This window comes from Carcharhinus amblyrhynchos, chromosome 31 (assembly GCF_965287045.1).
Source record: "Carcharhinus amblyrhynchos chromosome 31, sCarAmb.v2.hapA, whole genome shotgun sequence".
Taxonomy (NCBI): domain Eukaryota; kingdom Metazoa; phylum Chordata; class Chondrichthyes; order Carcharhiniformes; family Carcharhinidae; genus Carcharhinus; species Carcharhinus amblyrhynchos.
In genome coordinates, this window is record NC_137354.1 from 20,338,720 (window position 1) to 20,354,146 (window position 15,427).

The following is a 15,427-nucleotide window of genomic DNA, read 5'->3' on the forward strand; positions in this document are numbered from 1 at the left end:
CCTACCTACCTTGTATCATCAGCAAACCCGACTACACTATAGTCTGCCCCTTTCATCCAAGTCATTTAGATGGTAAATAGTTGACTTATCCCTGTGGCATCCCACTACTCAGTTTGCCAACCTGAAAATTACCTACATACCCCAAGTGTTAGTTAGCCAATCCCTTATCCAGGCAAATATATCACTGTAACACCATCAGCTGCTATTTTGTGCAGTAACATTTTACGCGGCACCTTATTAAGTGCCTTCTGGAAATCCAAACACACTACCTCTTGTGGATCCCCTTTATCTACTCTGCTTGTTACATCCTCAAAGAACTCTACTAAATTTGTGAAATGATTTCCCTTTCACAAAATTATGTTGACTCTGCCTGATTATATTGTGATTCAAGTACCCTGCTACTACTTCACGGATTCCCTACAGTGCAGGAGGCGGCAATTCAGCCCATCGAGTCTGCACCAACAACAATCCCACCCAGGCCCTATCCCCATATCTGTATGTATTTACCCGGCTAGTCTCCCTGACACAAAGGGGCAGTTTAGCATGGCTAATCAACCTAACACACACATCTTCCTTAATAATGGATTCCAACGTTCTCCCTCGACCCCCACCCTGGAATGAAGGGGGGTAAACTGGAGCAAAGCCCTTCATCAAGGTATACAAGGAGACTAACACCAGTTTTAGGTTGCCGGTGATTTTTTTTTAATGGATCTCATGAATTGAGCACATTTCAGGTGTAGATGGACCCACAGCTAATTTTGGAAGCGTTGTATCATGTTACACCTGGGAAATAAGCTTAGCATATACCAACTTCCGCCTCCCAATCCTTTTGAGCAGTCATTGCAGATCAGATATATGGCTAAGATCTTTTTGCATGTCAAACATACAGCAACACCCCCCAACAACTGCCTACACCAGTACCTCTCATCAGTTGATAAGCAACATGGAATACAGGAGCAGAAGTAGGAAAAATTCAGCCCTTCCAGCCTGCTCCGCCATTCAATTAGATCATAGCTGATCTCTCCCTGGTCTCAAATCCACCTCCCGACATCCCTTTATACCATTTTTAAAATTAGAAATATATCTATCTCCTTCTTGAAACCATTTAATGATATGGGGCAGCGAGTTCCACAAATTTACCACCTTCTGTGAGAAGTAGTTCCTCGTCATCTCAGTTTTAAACTTACCGCTTCTCAGCCTACACCCATGACCTCTTGTTCACATTTGGTCTACATTTACTTTATCAATCCCTTTTAAAATTTTATACACCTCGATCAGATCCCCTCTCATCCTTCTGAACTCCAGCGAGTATAAGCCTAAACTGTTTAATCTCTCCTCATACATCAACTCTTTCATCCCCGCATCCATGGAGTTCTGGATAATTTGTGGCCCGATTAAAAAACAGATTAAAACAGCCCCACAGCCCACTTCACATCAGATCCAAACAGAGCCAGATTAAAACTCTGCTCCTGGAAGTGCGAGTTAGGATTGTTCAATCTCATGCTTTCATAACTACATTGATGCATTTTATAAAGCAAGAACAATATATGAAAGTTAAAAGCTTTCCCCTACTAAGACGCATATATTTCAAGTTGCTAATGTTGACAGATTTGGGTGCTTTGATTAGGATTTACCAATACAGGATCATGTTGCCTGCGTTTTGAGATCTGGTTTGTCAGAGTTTCACATGGCCCTAGCTTGAAGCCACTAAGCTACCCAAACCTACAATCCTAATACAAGAGAAAAAAGACTGCTACTTTATGACTTCTCTAAGAGGACAAGCCTTGAAAAGTATCAGCACCAATTAATGTAGCAAAAAGTACAATGATAACAGCTAAGTCTGAAAGGACAGTGAAAGGCAGTGCCAAATGCTTCATTTGTTAAAAAAAACTTCATTTACAGGATGCGGGCATTGCTGGCTAGGCCAGCATTTATTATCTATCCCTAATTACCCTCAAGAAGATGGTGGTGAGCCACTATCTAGAACCATTGCACTCCAAGGTGTACGTGCACACACAGTGCTGTTAGGGTGGGAGTTCCAGGATTATGCGCCAGCAACAGTGAAAGAACGATGATATATTTCCAAGTCAGGATGGTGACTGACTTAGAGGGGAACTTGCAGGTGGTGGTGGTGTTTGCATCTGTCTGTTGCCCTTGACCTTCTGGATGGTAGTGGTCATGGGGTTGGAAAGTGCTGTCTCAACATAGCCTCGCAAGATACCTTAGGTTACAAAGTCAATCATTTAGGGCACAAAAGGCCATTCAACCCACTGAGTTTATGCTGACTCCCTGCATAGCAATCTAATCAATCACATTCTCCTGCAAGTTTATTTCATTCAAATGCCCATCCAATTTCCTTTTGAAAGTATTGATTGTCTCCACTTCCACCACTCTCGGAGGCAGTGTTCCAGGTCAGTATCATTCACTGCATAGGAAACCTATTCTCACATTCCCCATGTATCTTAAATATGTTCCCTAGTCCTTGTACCATCAGTTAACTGGGACAGCTTTTCCCTGTCTACCTTTTCCAAACACATCAATCTTGTACACCTCAATCAAATCTCCCTTCAATCTTTGTTCCGATAAGAACAACTCCAGCTTCTCCAACACTAATTTTGTAAGGTTCCCCCAATCCTCGAACCATTCTTGTAAATCTCCTCTTCACCCTCTTGAGGAATCTCATAACCTCATGCTGTGTAGCCAGATGATTGGCTTGATAAAAACATCAGAAAGTCTTTTATCTCCGTCATGAAAGATTATGCCCAGCCTTGCCCCAACTACCTACATGGAGCCCTGAATGTTTTAAACAAGAAAAATATTTTCCACTCACCTGGATCAAATATCGAGGATCAAGGTTCAGATAGGGAGACAAGGGGCTCATTCCAGTTACTGTAAAAGGCAAAGGTGAAAGTTAACACCGCAGGAACGTCCTCTGTCTTTTTCATATCTTACAGCAACCCTCCAGCGCACTAGTTTGTTTCTTTCACACGTAGCCACCCATCAGATTGTCACAATGGGTGTTCGCCTAAAGGGAAAGAGAGGACGGTGGGAACTGTGGGACTCAGTGATGTTGCAGTGTGGCATTGACCTTCCATCTCTGGGGCTTGGCTTGCAAACAAACTCATGATGTGGAGATGCTGACTTCGAATGGGGTAAACACAGTAAGAAGTCTCACAACATCAGGTTAAAGTCCAACTGGTTTATTTGGTAGCAAAAGCCCATTTTGTTTCATTTTATTTTACAATTTCATTTTGTAAATTGAGTTTGTGTCTTTATATGCCCTGTTTGTGAACAGAACTCCCGCTCACCTGACGAAGGAGCAGCACTCCAAAAGCTAGTGGCTTTTACTACCAAATAAACCTGCTGGACTTTAAATCTGGTGTTGTGAAACTTCTTACTGTGTTTACAAGCCAAACCCAGGTCAATGGGATAATAGTCTCTTCTTTTGCACTATCACTTACCCGAGTGAGGAATATTGAGCAACTCTGGTGAGCGAGCAAGAGTCCACAGTAAAAAAAAAAATCCCTAGTGTGGCAATCTCCATCACAGAGATCATAAGAACAGCAGTTATCAGAAGAATAAACAGTAAAACAGTAAGAGGGAGGTGGCAAATTCAGACAACAGTAATAATACATTGTCAACACAATGTAAAGGGAGCTTTATCCTTACTACACACTTGACTTAAGAGTCTTGTCATTTCCAAATCTCATCACATGGTAAGAATTTCACCAGAGACACATTGAACACACAGGGAATGAAGCACCTCAGGTCATCAACATGCAGCCTGGGTCAGAAATGGCATTCATGGAGTGGAAATAAATCAGGATTAAGCACCAGCCTGCACAGGCTGACATGGGGGAGAAAGGAAAAGAATATACAGTGCAGTTAAAAATAAGCTTGGTTAATTCTCGAGGCACCATCTAGTGGGAATCGGCTATTTGCTTCAAACAGCTATTGAAGTGAAGCAGCATTAGAGGATTAGGGCTGCACTCAAGAAGCTTTAACAGTCAGTCGACCCAACAGGGATGAAGTAGCTGTCAGAATAGATTGCTGCACTGGAAAGCATTTAAAACTGTGGACAGATGGCAGGCTCAGCACCAAATGGAAATTTCCTTCTGTAACGTGGGAGATGCACAGTCATGTTCAGATGGACTGCTCACTGTGCACCACTTACCCCGTCAGCAGTGCTCTGTAATTAACACTTGCGCTATTGGTTTTCATGCTACGACTTGAGGATTCTAGATAATTGACAGCAGAAACCACTTCACTATCTTCATCTTCTTAAAGGATGCACTTCATATTTCAGTGATAGCCATTAAGCAAATAAGCTGCAAATGGTAGATCCTTTCGTAACAGGGCAGATGCGCGCATTTGGAAATCAGATTTTCATTTCATCACTTTGCTTTCAGGATTTAGCTGAAGGCAGCATTAATAAGAATTGATGATATGCAAATCAGTGGTCACAAAGCATAGAAAGACTTGACAAAATAAACCAATGTCACATCAATTTCTAACAATTTCATTTTAAATGAGCAGTTGCTGCTTGGAGCAGACAGAAAAAATATTGCTCCATCTTTCTGAAAGCTCCAAGACTATTAACCTAAGTCAAAGCAAGTATGACTGTGTTTTGTTAATTAATTCCAGAGAAGTTATAGAGTCATAGAGGTTTACAGCATGGAAACAGGCCCTTTGGCCCAACTTGTCCATTCTGCCCTTTTTTTAATCCCCTAAAATAATCCCAATTGCCTGCATTTGGCCCAAATCCCTCTATACTCATCTTACCCATGTAATCGTCTAAACACTTTTTAGAATACAAAATTGTACCCAGCTCTACCACCACCTCTGACAGCTTGTTCCAGACATTCACCTTAAGTTGATAAGAAAAATACTGCTCGACTGAAACTAATAGTGATTAGTTGTTAAGAATTGTACTCTGTAGTTTGTTTTGATTAAAAAAACTCGCCAGTTTGTCAGTCGAATTGTGCCTGTCCATCTTCACATTGATTGCTAAAATGGAGACATTGTTGAGGTCTGGTCTAGCTTCATAATAAATATACCTTCAGGTTTCTGATCTGATCCCTAAGCACTCGCAGGTGGAAGAGCAGCTTTGGGGAGTCAGGAGGTGAGCTACTTCACACACTCCGACCGGCTCTTAGCATCACCGTATATGACTGCGTCAGATCAATTTCTGATCAATGACAATCCCCAAGATGTTGATAGTGGAGAATTTTGTGATGGTAATATCATTGAGTGTCAAGAGGAGATAGTTAAGATTCTCTCTTGGGAATATAAGATCAGAAGGCCATTCAATATGATCATGGCTGATACGCACTTCAATGCCTTTGTTCTGAAGGATCACATGGAGTCAAAATGTTAGCTGGTTCTCTCTGCACAGATGCTGCCGGACCTGCTGAGTCTCTCCAACATTTTCTGTTTTCATTAACCTTCCTAAATGTTTGCTGCACCTGTATGCGGCTTATCGACAAGGATACCCAGGCCCCTCTGTACATCTCCACTTACTAATCTCTTACCCTTTAAAAAGGTCTGCTCCTCCCACCAGAGTGGATAACTTCACATTTCCACGTTATATTCCATCTGCCATGCTCTTATCCACTTACTAAGTCTGTCTAAATCCCTTTGAAACTGCTTGACATCTTCCTCAACACACTCCCACCTAGCTTTGCGTCATCCACAAACTTGGAAATATTTCATTTGGTCCTGAATCCAAATCATTGACATATACTGTGAACAGCTGGGGCCCAATTATTGATCCTTGCGATACCTCACTAGTCACAGGCTGCCAATGTGAGAACGACCCGTTTATTCCTACCCTGTTTTCTGTTGTGTTGGCCAATCCTTAATTCATGCCAATATATTACCTCCTATTCCACATGCTTCAATTTTATCAACTAACTTTCTGTGGGGGACTTTATCGAAAGCCTTCTAAAAATCCAATTATATGATGCCACCAACTTCACTATCAATTCTGTTTGTAACATCCTGAAAAAAACCGCAAAGGTTCATCAAACATGATTTCCCATTCACATATCTACATTATCATTTCATTACAGGGTGGCACAATAGTTAGCACTGCTGCCTCACGGTGTCAGGGATCGGTGTTCAATTCCCAGCTTGGGTCACTGTCTGTTCAGAGTGTGCATGTTCTCCCCAGGTCCACTGAATTTCTTCCGGGTGCTCTGGTTTCCTTCCACAGTCCGAAAGTCATGCTGGTTAGATGCATCGGCCATGCTAAATTCTCCGTCAGTGTACCTGAACAGGTGCTGGAGTGTGGTGACTTGGGGGGATTTTCACAATAACTTCATTGCAGTGTTACTGTAAGTCTACTTGTGACACTAATTAATAAACAAACTGTAAATAAATAAGTGTTCATTTATCACATCCTTTAGAATAGTTTCCATTATTTTTCTACCACTGATATAAGATGAACAGGTCTAGAGTCCTTCCTTCCTTAAATAATGGGGTGACTTTCGCTAGCCTCCAAACTGCAGGGACTGTTCCAGAATCTGGAGAATTTTGGAACATGATCACCAATACATTCAATATCTCCATAACTACCTCTTTCAACAAACTTCCAGGGACTTATCGGATCCATTCATTTCTCCAATACAACCTTCTTACTAATACTAATATTCTTCAATTCCTCATTCTTCCTAGTCTCTTGGATCTCTAAATCTGTGAAAAACAGACAAAATAAACATTTAGCTTATGTGCCATTTCTCTATTCCGCCATCATAAATTCTCCTGTAAAAGGACCCACATTTGTCTTAGTCAAACTTTTTTTTTACGTCTTTGCTAGTTTACATTCATATGCTACTGTCTTCCATTGCTGTTTTCCAAAATCCTCCCAATCCTGAGATTTAACACTATTTCCAGCAACATTATAGGCCTTTTCTTTTAATCTTATACAATCCTTAATTTCCTCTATAATAATACACTGCTGGAATCTATATAAAAGCGAAAAATGTGAAAAACTCAGCAGACCTGGTAGCATCTGTGGAGAGAGAAATTGTTTTGATTCCGTTCGACTCCGCTCTCTCCACCCATGCTGCCAGGCCTGCTGAATTTTTCACACATTTCCTGCTTTTATCTTTAATTCCCTTTAATGATTGACTCATTTTTCTGAGTGCTTTGGTGTACAACCTGTTGCTATAAACTATGTATTATTTAAAAGACTGCCTACATACCATCATACTTTTTAAATGTACTTTGTCAATCCAACTCAGCCAACTCTCTGTTCAGATTTAATACCCTAGCTTCAGATTGAACCACTTCATTTTTAAACATAATGTAAAATTCTATGCTATCACCCCAAAGGTTCTTTTACAACAAGATTATTGATAGACCTCTCATTACACAATATTAAAATTTAAAACGGCCTGTTCTCGTCAGTTCCTCAATGTACTGCTCTAGAAAACCATCTGCAACGAGCTTCAGAAACTCGTCCCCATTGCATCAGCGCTCATTAGATTCACCCAGTCTACACACAAATTGTGCAGGATGATCTTTCGGAGAGTTGGTGCCCACTCAGTGGGCTTCTCTGCACTGTAATGATTCTGTAGTTTTATGATTACTATCTCACCCACGCTTCTCTAATCTCCTGGTTAATTCTGTGCCCAACACTACCACTACTGTTTGGCAACCTACAAGCAGCTCCTACCAACATTTATCATAGAATATCACAGAAACCCTACAGTACAGAAAGAGGCCATTTGGCCCATCGAATCTGCACCAAGCACAATCCCATCCAGGCCCTACCCCCATATGCGTCCATATTTTACCCACTAATCCTCTAACCTATGCATCTATGGTCAATTTAGCATGGCCAATCAACCTAACCCACACATCTTTGGACTGTGGGAGGAAACCGGAGCACCCTGAGGAAACCCACACAGACACGAAGAGAACGTGCAAACTCCACGCAGACAATGACCCAAGCCGGGAACTGAACCCAGGTCCCTGGAGTTGTGAAGCAGCGGTGCTAACCATTGTGTTACCATGCCGCACATCCGCTGCCCTTTCTGTTTCTTAGCTCCACAATTTAGTTGTCCAATCCGCAATCCTCCCTCACTAATGTACAGATTCCATACATTATCAGTGCAATACACCTCCTCTCCCCTTTTGCCTATCCTTCCTAAGTGTCAAATATCAAAGAACAAAGAAAATTACAGCACAGAACAGGCCCTTCAGTCCTCCGAGCCTGCACTGACCATGCTGTCCAACTAAACTAAAACCTCCTACCCTTCCAGGTACCATCCTTGAATATTCAGTTCCCAGTCTTGGTCGCCCTGCAGCCATGTTTCCATCATGGCAATTAGATCCCACCCATTTTGTGTCGTTAAATTGTTGAATATTTTTAAAGATGGAGGTATAGATTCTTGTTTGGCAAGGATGAGAATGTGGAATTCAAAACACAAACAAATCAGCTAATGATCTTAATGAATGGTGCTCCAGTTTCCTCCCACAGTCCAAAAATTTGGGGGTCAGGTGGATTGGTGATGTTAAATTATCCCTTAGTATCAGGGGCACTAGCTAGGGTAAATGCATGGGATTATGGGGTTAGGGTCTGGATGGAATTGTGATCGGTGTGGACTCGATGGGCTGAATGGTCTTATTCTGTACAGTAGGATTCTATGGTAGCGCAGACTTGAACATCCAAATGACCTTCAGCTGCTCCTATTTTGCATAAAATCAACTACCTTGCATGCATTTAGATAGAGTGTCATTATTTTTCTGTTTGACGTTATTCCACACCCTAAGCTTAAATGATTTTGTTTGCTACTTTTTTACTTCCTGTTACCAGCATTACTTCCTTCTAATTTGAGCTACCCTTGAGGGTGAGTTTAAACATTCCCCAATAGCACCAGAAAATCTCTCTGCAAGGATATTAGTTCCAGTGTGATTAAGGTATAATCACCTTGTACAGGTCCCAACTTCCCCAGAAATGTGACGCCCTCTTACACCAATTCTCCAAGCATCTTCTTGAAGATGGTCATCGCCTGAAGCTGAAGATGGTTGGCACTAGGACACTGCCAAGTAACTCCAGCAGCAAAGCTCTGGGACTGATGAGTGTTAGGTTTGACTCCAACTAGGGTAGAGTTCTCCCCACACCCCCAATTTCATTGATTTCAATTTTGATAGGGTTCCTTGATGCCTTGATATAAAAAGCAATTTACTCTCACCTCACTGCAGGAAGCCAGCATATACTAATCATTTAGACAATTTCAACTCAAAAGTAATTGCAATAAAAATCAAAGTTAAAGTTTATTTATTAGTCACAAGTTGGTTTACATTAACACAGCAATGAAGTTACTGTGAAAATCCCCTCGTCGCCACAGTTCAGCGCCTGTTTGGGTCAATGCACCTAACTAGCACGTCTTTTAGAATATGGGAGGAAACCGGAGCACCCGGAGGAAACCCACGCAGACACAAGAAGAATGTGCGAACTCCACACAGACACTGACCCAAGCTGGTGATCGAATCCAGGTGCCTGGCACTGAGGCACAGTGCTAACCACTGTGCTACCATGCATGCTTCCTGGTCTTGGAACACATTAGGACTAGAATCTCCTCAGACCTAGAGAAAGTAGATAAATTGACCAGCAGGCAATTCTTTCATAAGGAATCTGAAAAACGATTTCTCAGAGACTGCTCAGGCAATGCTAATATAATAGTTAAAACATTTATTACCTTATCACAACCCAAATGTGCTGTAAATCAGAATCAAAAAAGGCACCAAAAATGGCTTATGGTACAGGTCTGTGTGGGGCAGGACAGAAACTAATCCTGAAGGACTGACCTTGTGCATTTTTGAAAAGATAGCCAATGTGAACTCAAGAACTCAACATTGCAGAACTCTTTTCACTCCATCACATTTTTTTAAAAACAGTATTTTTTTTAAAAAACTTCACTTCTGCACAGTAAAAGTCCTTTAGTGCCAGCACAGCATTTAGTTTCCTGTCCAGTAATTGTACATTAGTATAGGGGATCGGTTAGCTCAGTTGACTGGTTTATGATGCAGAGCGATGCCAACAACATGGGTTCAATTCTTGTACTGGCTGAGGTTATTCATGAAAGCCCACCTTCTCATCCTTGCCCCTCGCCTGATGCGAGAAGATCCTCAGGTTAAATCACCACCAATCAGCTCTCTTTCTCTCTCTAAGGGGAGAACACCCCAGGCACATCTGGGACTATGGCAACTTTACCTTTTCTTTGTATAAAAATAGCCAGTCATTCCTGCAAATTAAAATTCCTCCAGCTTCAAGTGGGAAAGCCATCCTTCTCTTCTGGAGCATCACCCTTGCCGACTGCCACCTCAGATCGATTCCATAAGAACAGCACTTTGGTGCATTACTCAGTTTTCTCTCACACACCCAACCATTCACCAAGTCTGTTCCATACCCTTAGACACCGTGAACTCTTTTTTGCATTGAAGATATGTAAAAGCAAGTGGCTGTTCAGCAACAAGTCATCAGTGCCCCTCCACCAACTATTCCTGCCAAAAACTCAGTGCACATTCTAATCAGTTTGCAGTCCAACATCCTGAGATGCACAACTGCGCGACCTGGTGAGACCTTAAACCAACACCTTTGGTGGACGTGAAATACCCATGGCATTGTTCTGAAGAGGAGCAGGGTTATCCCGGTGTGCTAGCTAATATTTATCACTCAGCCAACATCAGACAAAAATATCTGGTCATTTTCACACTGATGCTGGGGCAGTTTGCTGAGCACAAATGACCTGCAGCATTTCCTACATTACAACAATGACTAGATTTCAAAAAAGATTTATTTAGAGCCTCTGAGTTTATTTATCAGTGTCACAAACAAACTTGCATTAACACCACAATGAAGTTACTGTGAAAATCTCCAAGTCGCCACGCTCTGGCGTCTGATCGGCTACACTGAGGGAAAATTTAGTGTGGCCAATGCACCTAACCAGCGTGTTTTTTGGACACCCCCCACCCCCAGACCATTTGAGGCCTCCAGTGGAGGTCTGTTTTACTCTGTTTTCATTTTTTAAAAATTCCATTACAGGTTGTGGCCATCACAGGTTAGGCCAGCATTTATTGTCCATCACTAAACACCCTTGTGGTGGTGGTGATTGGCCTCTTGAGTGGCTGCAGTCCTTCTGATGTAAATGCACAATCTACAAATGCAAATCTACAATCCACGTGAATGTAACATCAACCTAATGTTGTGTAATAATCTCACATGGCACTTTATCAAAGAATTTTTGAAATCCACATACCTACAGATATATCTACCTTACACCCTGAGAAAACTCTATAACATTTTGATGTTATACTACTACAGTACAAGGTAATCCACTAGAGCATCTAGTTATAGAAATATAACTTGTGATGTGCTAGATTATAAATTAGCCCACTTCAGTATCACAAGTTAAACTAGTTAACTGACTAGCATATCACAAGTTATACTGGTTACCCTACTAGTGCATCCTAAGTTATACAAGTTGTACTTGAGTATCACACATTATAGTCACACTAAAGTATCAATTTATATAGTTAACGTGAGTGTCACAAGTTAGTAGTATACTAGTTAACCTACTAACAAACAGGTTAATCTAGAGTATCAAGTTATACTAGTAAACTTAGTGCATCCCAATAAATTATACTAGAGTGTCACGTTTTATTTAGTTGTGCTAGAGTATCACAGGTTAACCTAGAATATCTCAATCTATACTGGTTAACTTAGTATAACGTTACGCTAATTAACTTATTAGTGTATCACAGGTTAACCTAGAGTATTGCAACATAAATTAGTTAACCGAGTAGAGTATGCTACTAGTGTATCATAAGTTAAACTACTTAACCTAGAATATCACATGTTATACTAATCACACTATAGTATCGCAAGTTATGCGAGTTAGAGTAAAGCGGGTTTATTATAACTAGTGCAAACACCAGCTAGTTGTGTCAGGTTGGTGTCGTGTGCTTTGCGGCCTACCCAGCCAAGTCTCGCTCTCTTACTCACAGGGGACACGGGAAAGGTCGGGCTGGGAATACTCCGGCACCGGGCCACCGCCACCACCTCCTCCGCCGCTGAAAAGGCCGAATCCGGCGCGCAGGCCTCCCCCGGTTCCCGAGTTGTCCATTCCTCTCTCTCCGTTTCGCTGGCGTCCTCTCTCCCGGGGAAAATGGAGCCGCAACCGAATCGCTCTCACCTCCAGCTGGGCCCCACACTCAGCGACGGCCTGGAAACCATAGCAACCGCGCGACACTTTACAGCGGCCTGGCCACCTCACTTTACGGCGTTCGCGTCATGGGAAGGTCACGGCGTCGCCGTCATATTGGTGAGGTCGACGCCGTTCCGGTCGGTGCCAGGAGCGGAAAGTCAGTGCAACATATTCCTGTTTATCTCACTTCATCTGAAGAGATATTTGAAACTTGCTACAGTGTCACTAACTCCATTGCCACTTAAACACATTCCAGACCCGTTATCCCCTCTCACTGGGTGTTAACCCCCCCCTTCCCCCTCTCTGACTGGACATTGATCTCTCTCACTGGAAATTGCCTCTGGACAATGACCTTTCTCACTGGACGTTGACCTCTTGCTGGATGCTGTCTCTTTGCATTGACCCCTCTCACTGGACACTGCGCTGCACATTGACTCCTCTCACTGGACACTTGTCTCTGGACAGTGACCCGTCTCACTGGACACTGTGTCTGGACATTGACCCCTCTCACCTGGACACTCTCTAGACATTGACCTCTTTCTCACTGGACACTGTCTCTGGACATTGACCCCTCTCACTGGACATTGATCACTCTCATTGGACACTGCCTCTGGGTATTGACCTCTCTCACTGCTCATTGACTCCTCTCACTGGACATTGAAACTGCTTACTGCCTCTGGACATTGATCTCTCATTGGACACTGTCTCTGGACATTGATCCCTGTCACTGGATACTGTCTCTACATATTAACCCCTCTCACTGGATACTGCCTCTGAAAATGACCTCTTTCTCACTGGACTCTGCTTCTGAATATTGATCTCTCTCTCTCTGGACATTGATTCCTCTCTCTGGACACTGACCCCTCTCACTGTACCCTGTTTCTGGACATTGACCTCTCTCACTGGACACTGCCTCTGGACATTGACCCCTCTCACTGGACACTGCCTCTGGACAATGATCTCTTTCTCACTGGACACTGTCTCTGGACATTGACCCCTTTCACTGGACGTTGACCCATCTCACTGGACACTGTCTCTGGACAATGACCTCTTTCTCACTGGACATTGATTCCTTTCTCTAGACAACATCTCTGGACACTGCCTCTGGACATTGACTCACCTCTCTCGGGGAAAACATGCAGATTCTGCACAGACAGTGACCCAAGCTGGGAATCAAACCCGCATCCCTGGCGCTGTGAGGCAGCAGTGCTAACCACTGTGCTGCCCGCTTGGCTTCTCTCTGGATGCTGTCCCTCTGAACATTGTGCTTTTAGGTTGGTCACCTGTGTTTTTACAGTACTATGCAAACAAATAAGGATCCAAAATGGGGTACGAGATGTACACTCACAAAGTGCAAAGGATACAGTCTTGGTTAAGGGGTTTGAGGGCACAACCAGTGACAGCTCATGTTGTCGTGAGATAATGACAAATCTGTATGCAATGCTGCTGATTTCAGACTCCACAATCCAGTCACTGTCCTGTATTGATCTCCCAAAGCTGAACAAACATGAAGAAGAGTTGTGCCTCTAACCCTGTATCTCCTTCCACAGTAAGAAGTCTCACAACACCAGGTTAAAGTCCAACAGGTTTATTTGGTAGAAAAAGCCACTAGCTTTCGGAGCTCTTGCAGCCCCTTCACAAGGTCAGGTGAGTGGGAGTTCTATGGCTTGTGAGGGGGCAGCAAGCACTCCGAAAGCTAGTGGCTTTTGCTACCAAATAAACCTGTTGGTGTTGTGAGACTTATGTTTACCTCAGTCCAACACTGGCACCTCCACATCATCTCTTTCCACAGACACTGCCTGCCAGAAGTGCTGGGTTTTTCTTGCATTTTTTTATTTTTATTTCAGATTCCCAGCGTCCACAGTACTACTTTTATTTCAGGAATAAATGATTCCCCTACCAGTGCTATTGAAAGGGATCATGAAAAGCTAGCAGGTTAGTTAGAATCATAGAGCAATACAGCACAAAAACAGACCCTTCAGCCCAACTCATCCATGCCAACCATGGTGCCCTCCCAGCTAGCCCCAATTGCTCGCATTTGGACCATATCCCTCTAATCCTCCCCCATCCATGTACTTATCCAAATGCTTTTTAAATGTTGCTTTTGAACCTGTCTCAACCACATTCTCTAGCAGCTCATTCCATATATGCACCACCTTCTGCATGAAGAAATTGCCCCTCAGGTCCCTTTTAAATCTTTCCCCCCCTCACCTTAAACCTATGCCATCTAGCCCTAGGAAAAGGATTACGTACATTCATAGGATCATAGAAGTCTACATTGCAGAAGTGAGCCATTCAGCCCATCGAGTCTGCACCAACTACAATCCCAACTAGGCTTTATTTCATAACCACATGCATTTACCCTGCGGCCAATCTGCCTAACCCGCACATCTTTAGATACAAGGGAGCAATTTAGCATGGCCAATCAACCTAATCTACACATCTTTGAACTGTGGGAGGAAACCCATGCAGACACGGGAAGAATGTGCAAACTCCACACAGGAGGAGTTCACTCAAGCCCGGAATCAAACCCAGGTCACTAACCACTGTACCACTCCTACAGGCACTATGCAGCTCTATGTTGAAAGGTGTCTTTAAATAGCATTGGCAACGAATGGTATTGGTGTGTGCAGCCCATAAGCAGTGTGGGTAGCATTGACTGGACATAGGGGCTATATAAGACAGGATCACAATCAACAGTAGAATTAATTGCAGACTGTGATCCCTGTGCCCTTTCTTGTGGGTTAAAGATGTTAAGCCCCAGTGCTTCTCTCTCAAATACTTGGGTTGCCAACTTGGGTTGGACACAGTGGAGGTATCACCCCAAAAATTACATTTGAAACTAAATCTGTTGGTTAAAAGCAGAACAAATAGATAAAGAAATGAATTAGTGCCTATTGTAAACAATGAATTTATTTCTGAACTTATGGACTCAGCTTTCAGTTTTAATTGTTGTCATTGTTTTATCACACTCTGTGTCTGATCCAAATGGAACAGAGTGTGAGACAAGGCACAGAGTGTGTTGTGCATGTGAGGCTCAACTCACTTTAGGAATTGTGTTGAATTGTGACAACTACCCCTGTAGAAAATATTACAGTACAGAAAGAGACCATTCAGCCCATCATGTCTGGGCTGGATCTCAATTGGAGATTTTTTAAATTCATTCATGGGACATGGGTGTCACTGGCTGGTCACCATTTATTGCCCATCTT

At 42.8% G+C, this 15,427-nt stretch overlaps 1 protein-coding gene across 1 annotated transcript in view; it reads right to left on the bottom strand.

Moving 5' to 3' along the window:
- Positions 1-12,238, bottom strand: part of LOC145360551 (mitochondrial import inner membrane translocase subunit Tim23-like) — a 41,409-nt gene extending 29,171 nt beyond the window's left edge. The window contains exons 1-2 of the mRNA XM_080215826.1: positions 12,014-12,238; positions 2,831-2,889 (exon numbers count right to left, since the gene is read on the bottom strand). Of these exons, the coding sequence (XP_080071952.1) occupies positions 2,831-2,889; positions 12,014-12,134 (180 nt within the window). The 5' untranslated portion in view covers positions 12,135-12,238. The remainder of the gene's footprint in view (positions 1-2,830; positions 2,890-12,013) is intronic.
- Positions 12,239-15,427: the final 3,189 nt, after the last annotated feature.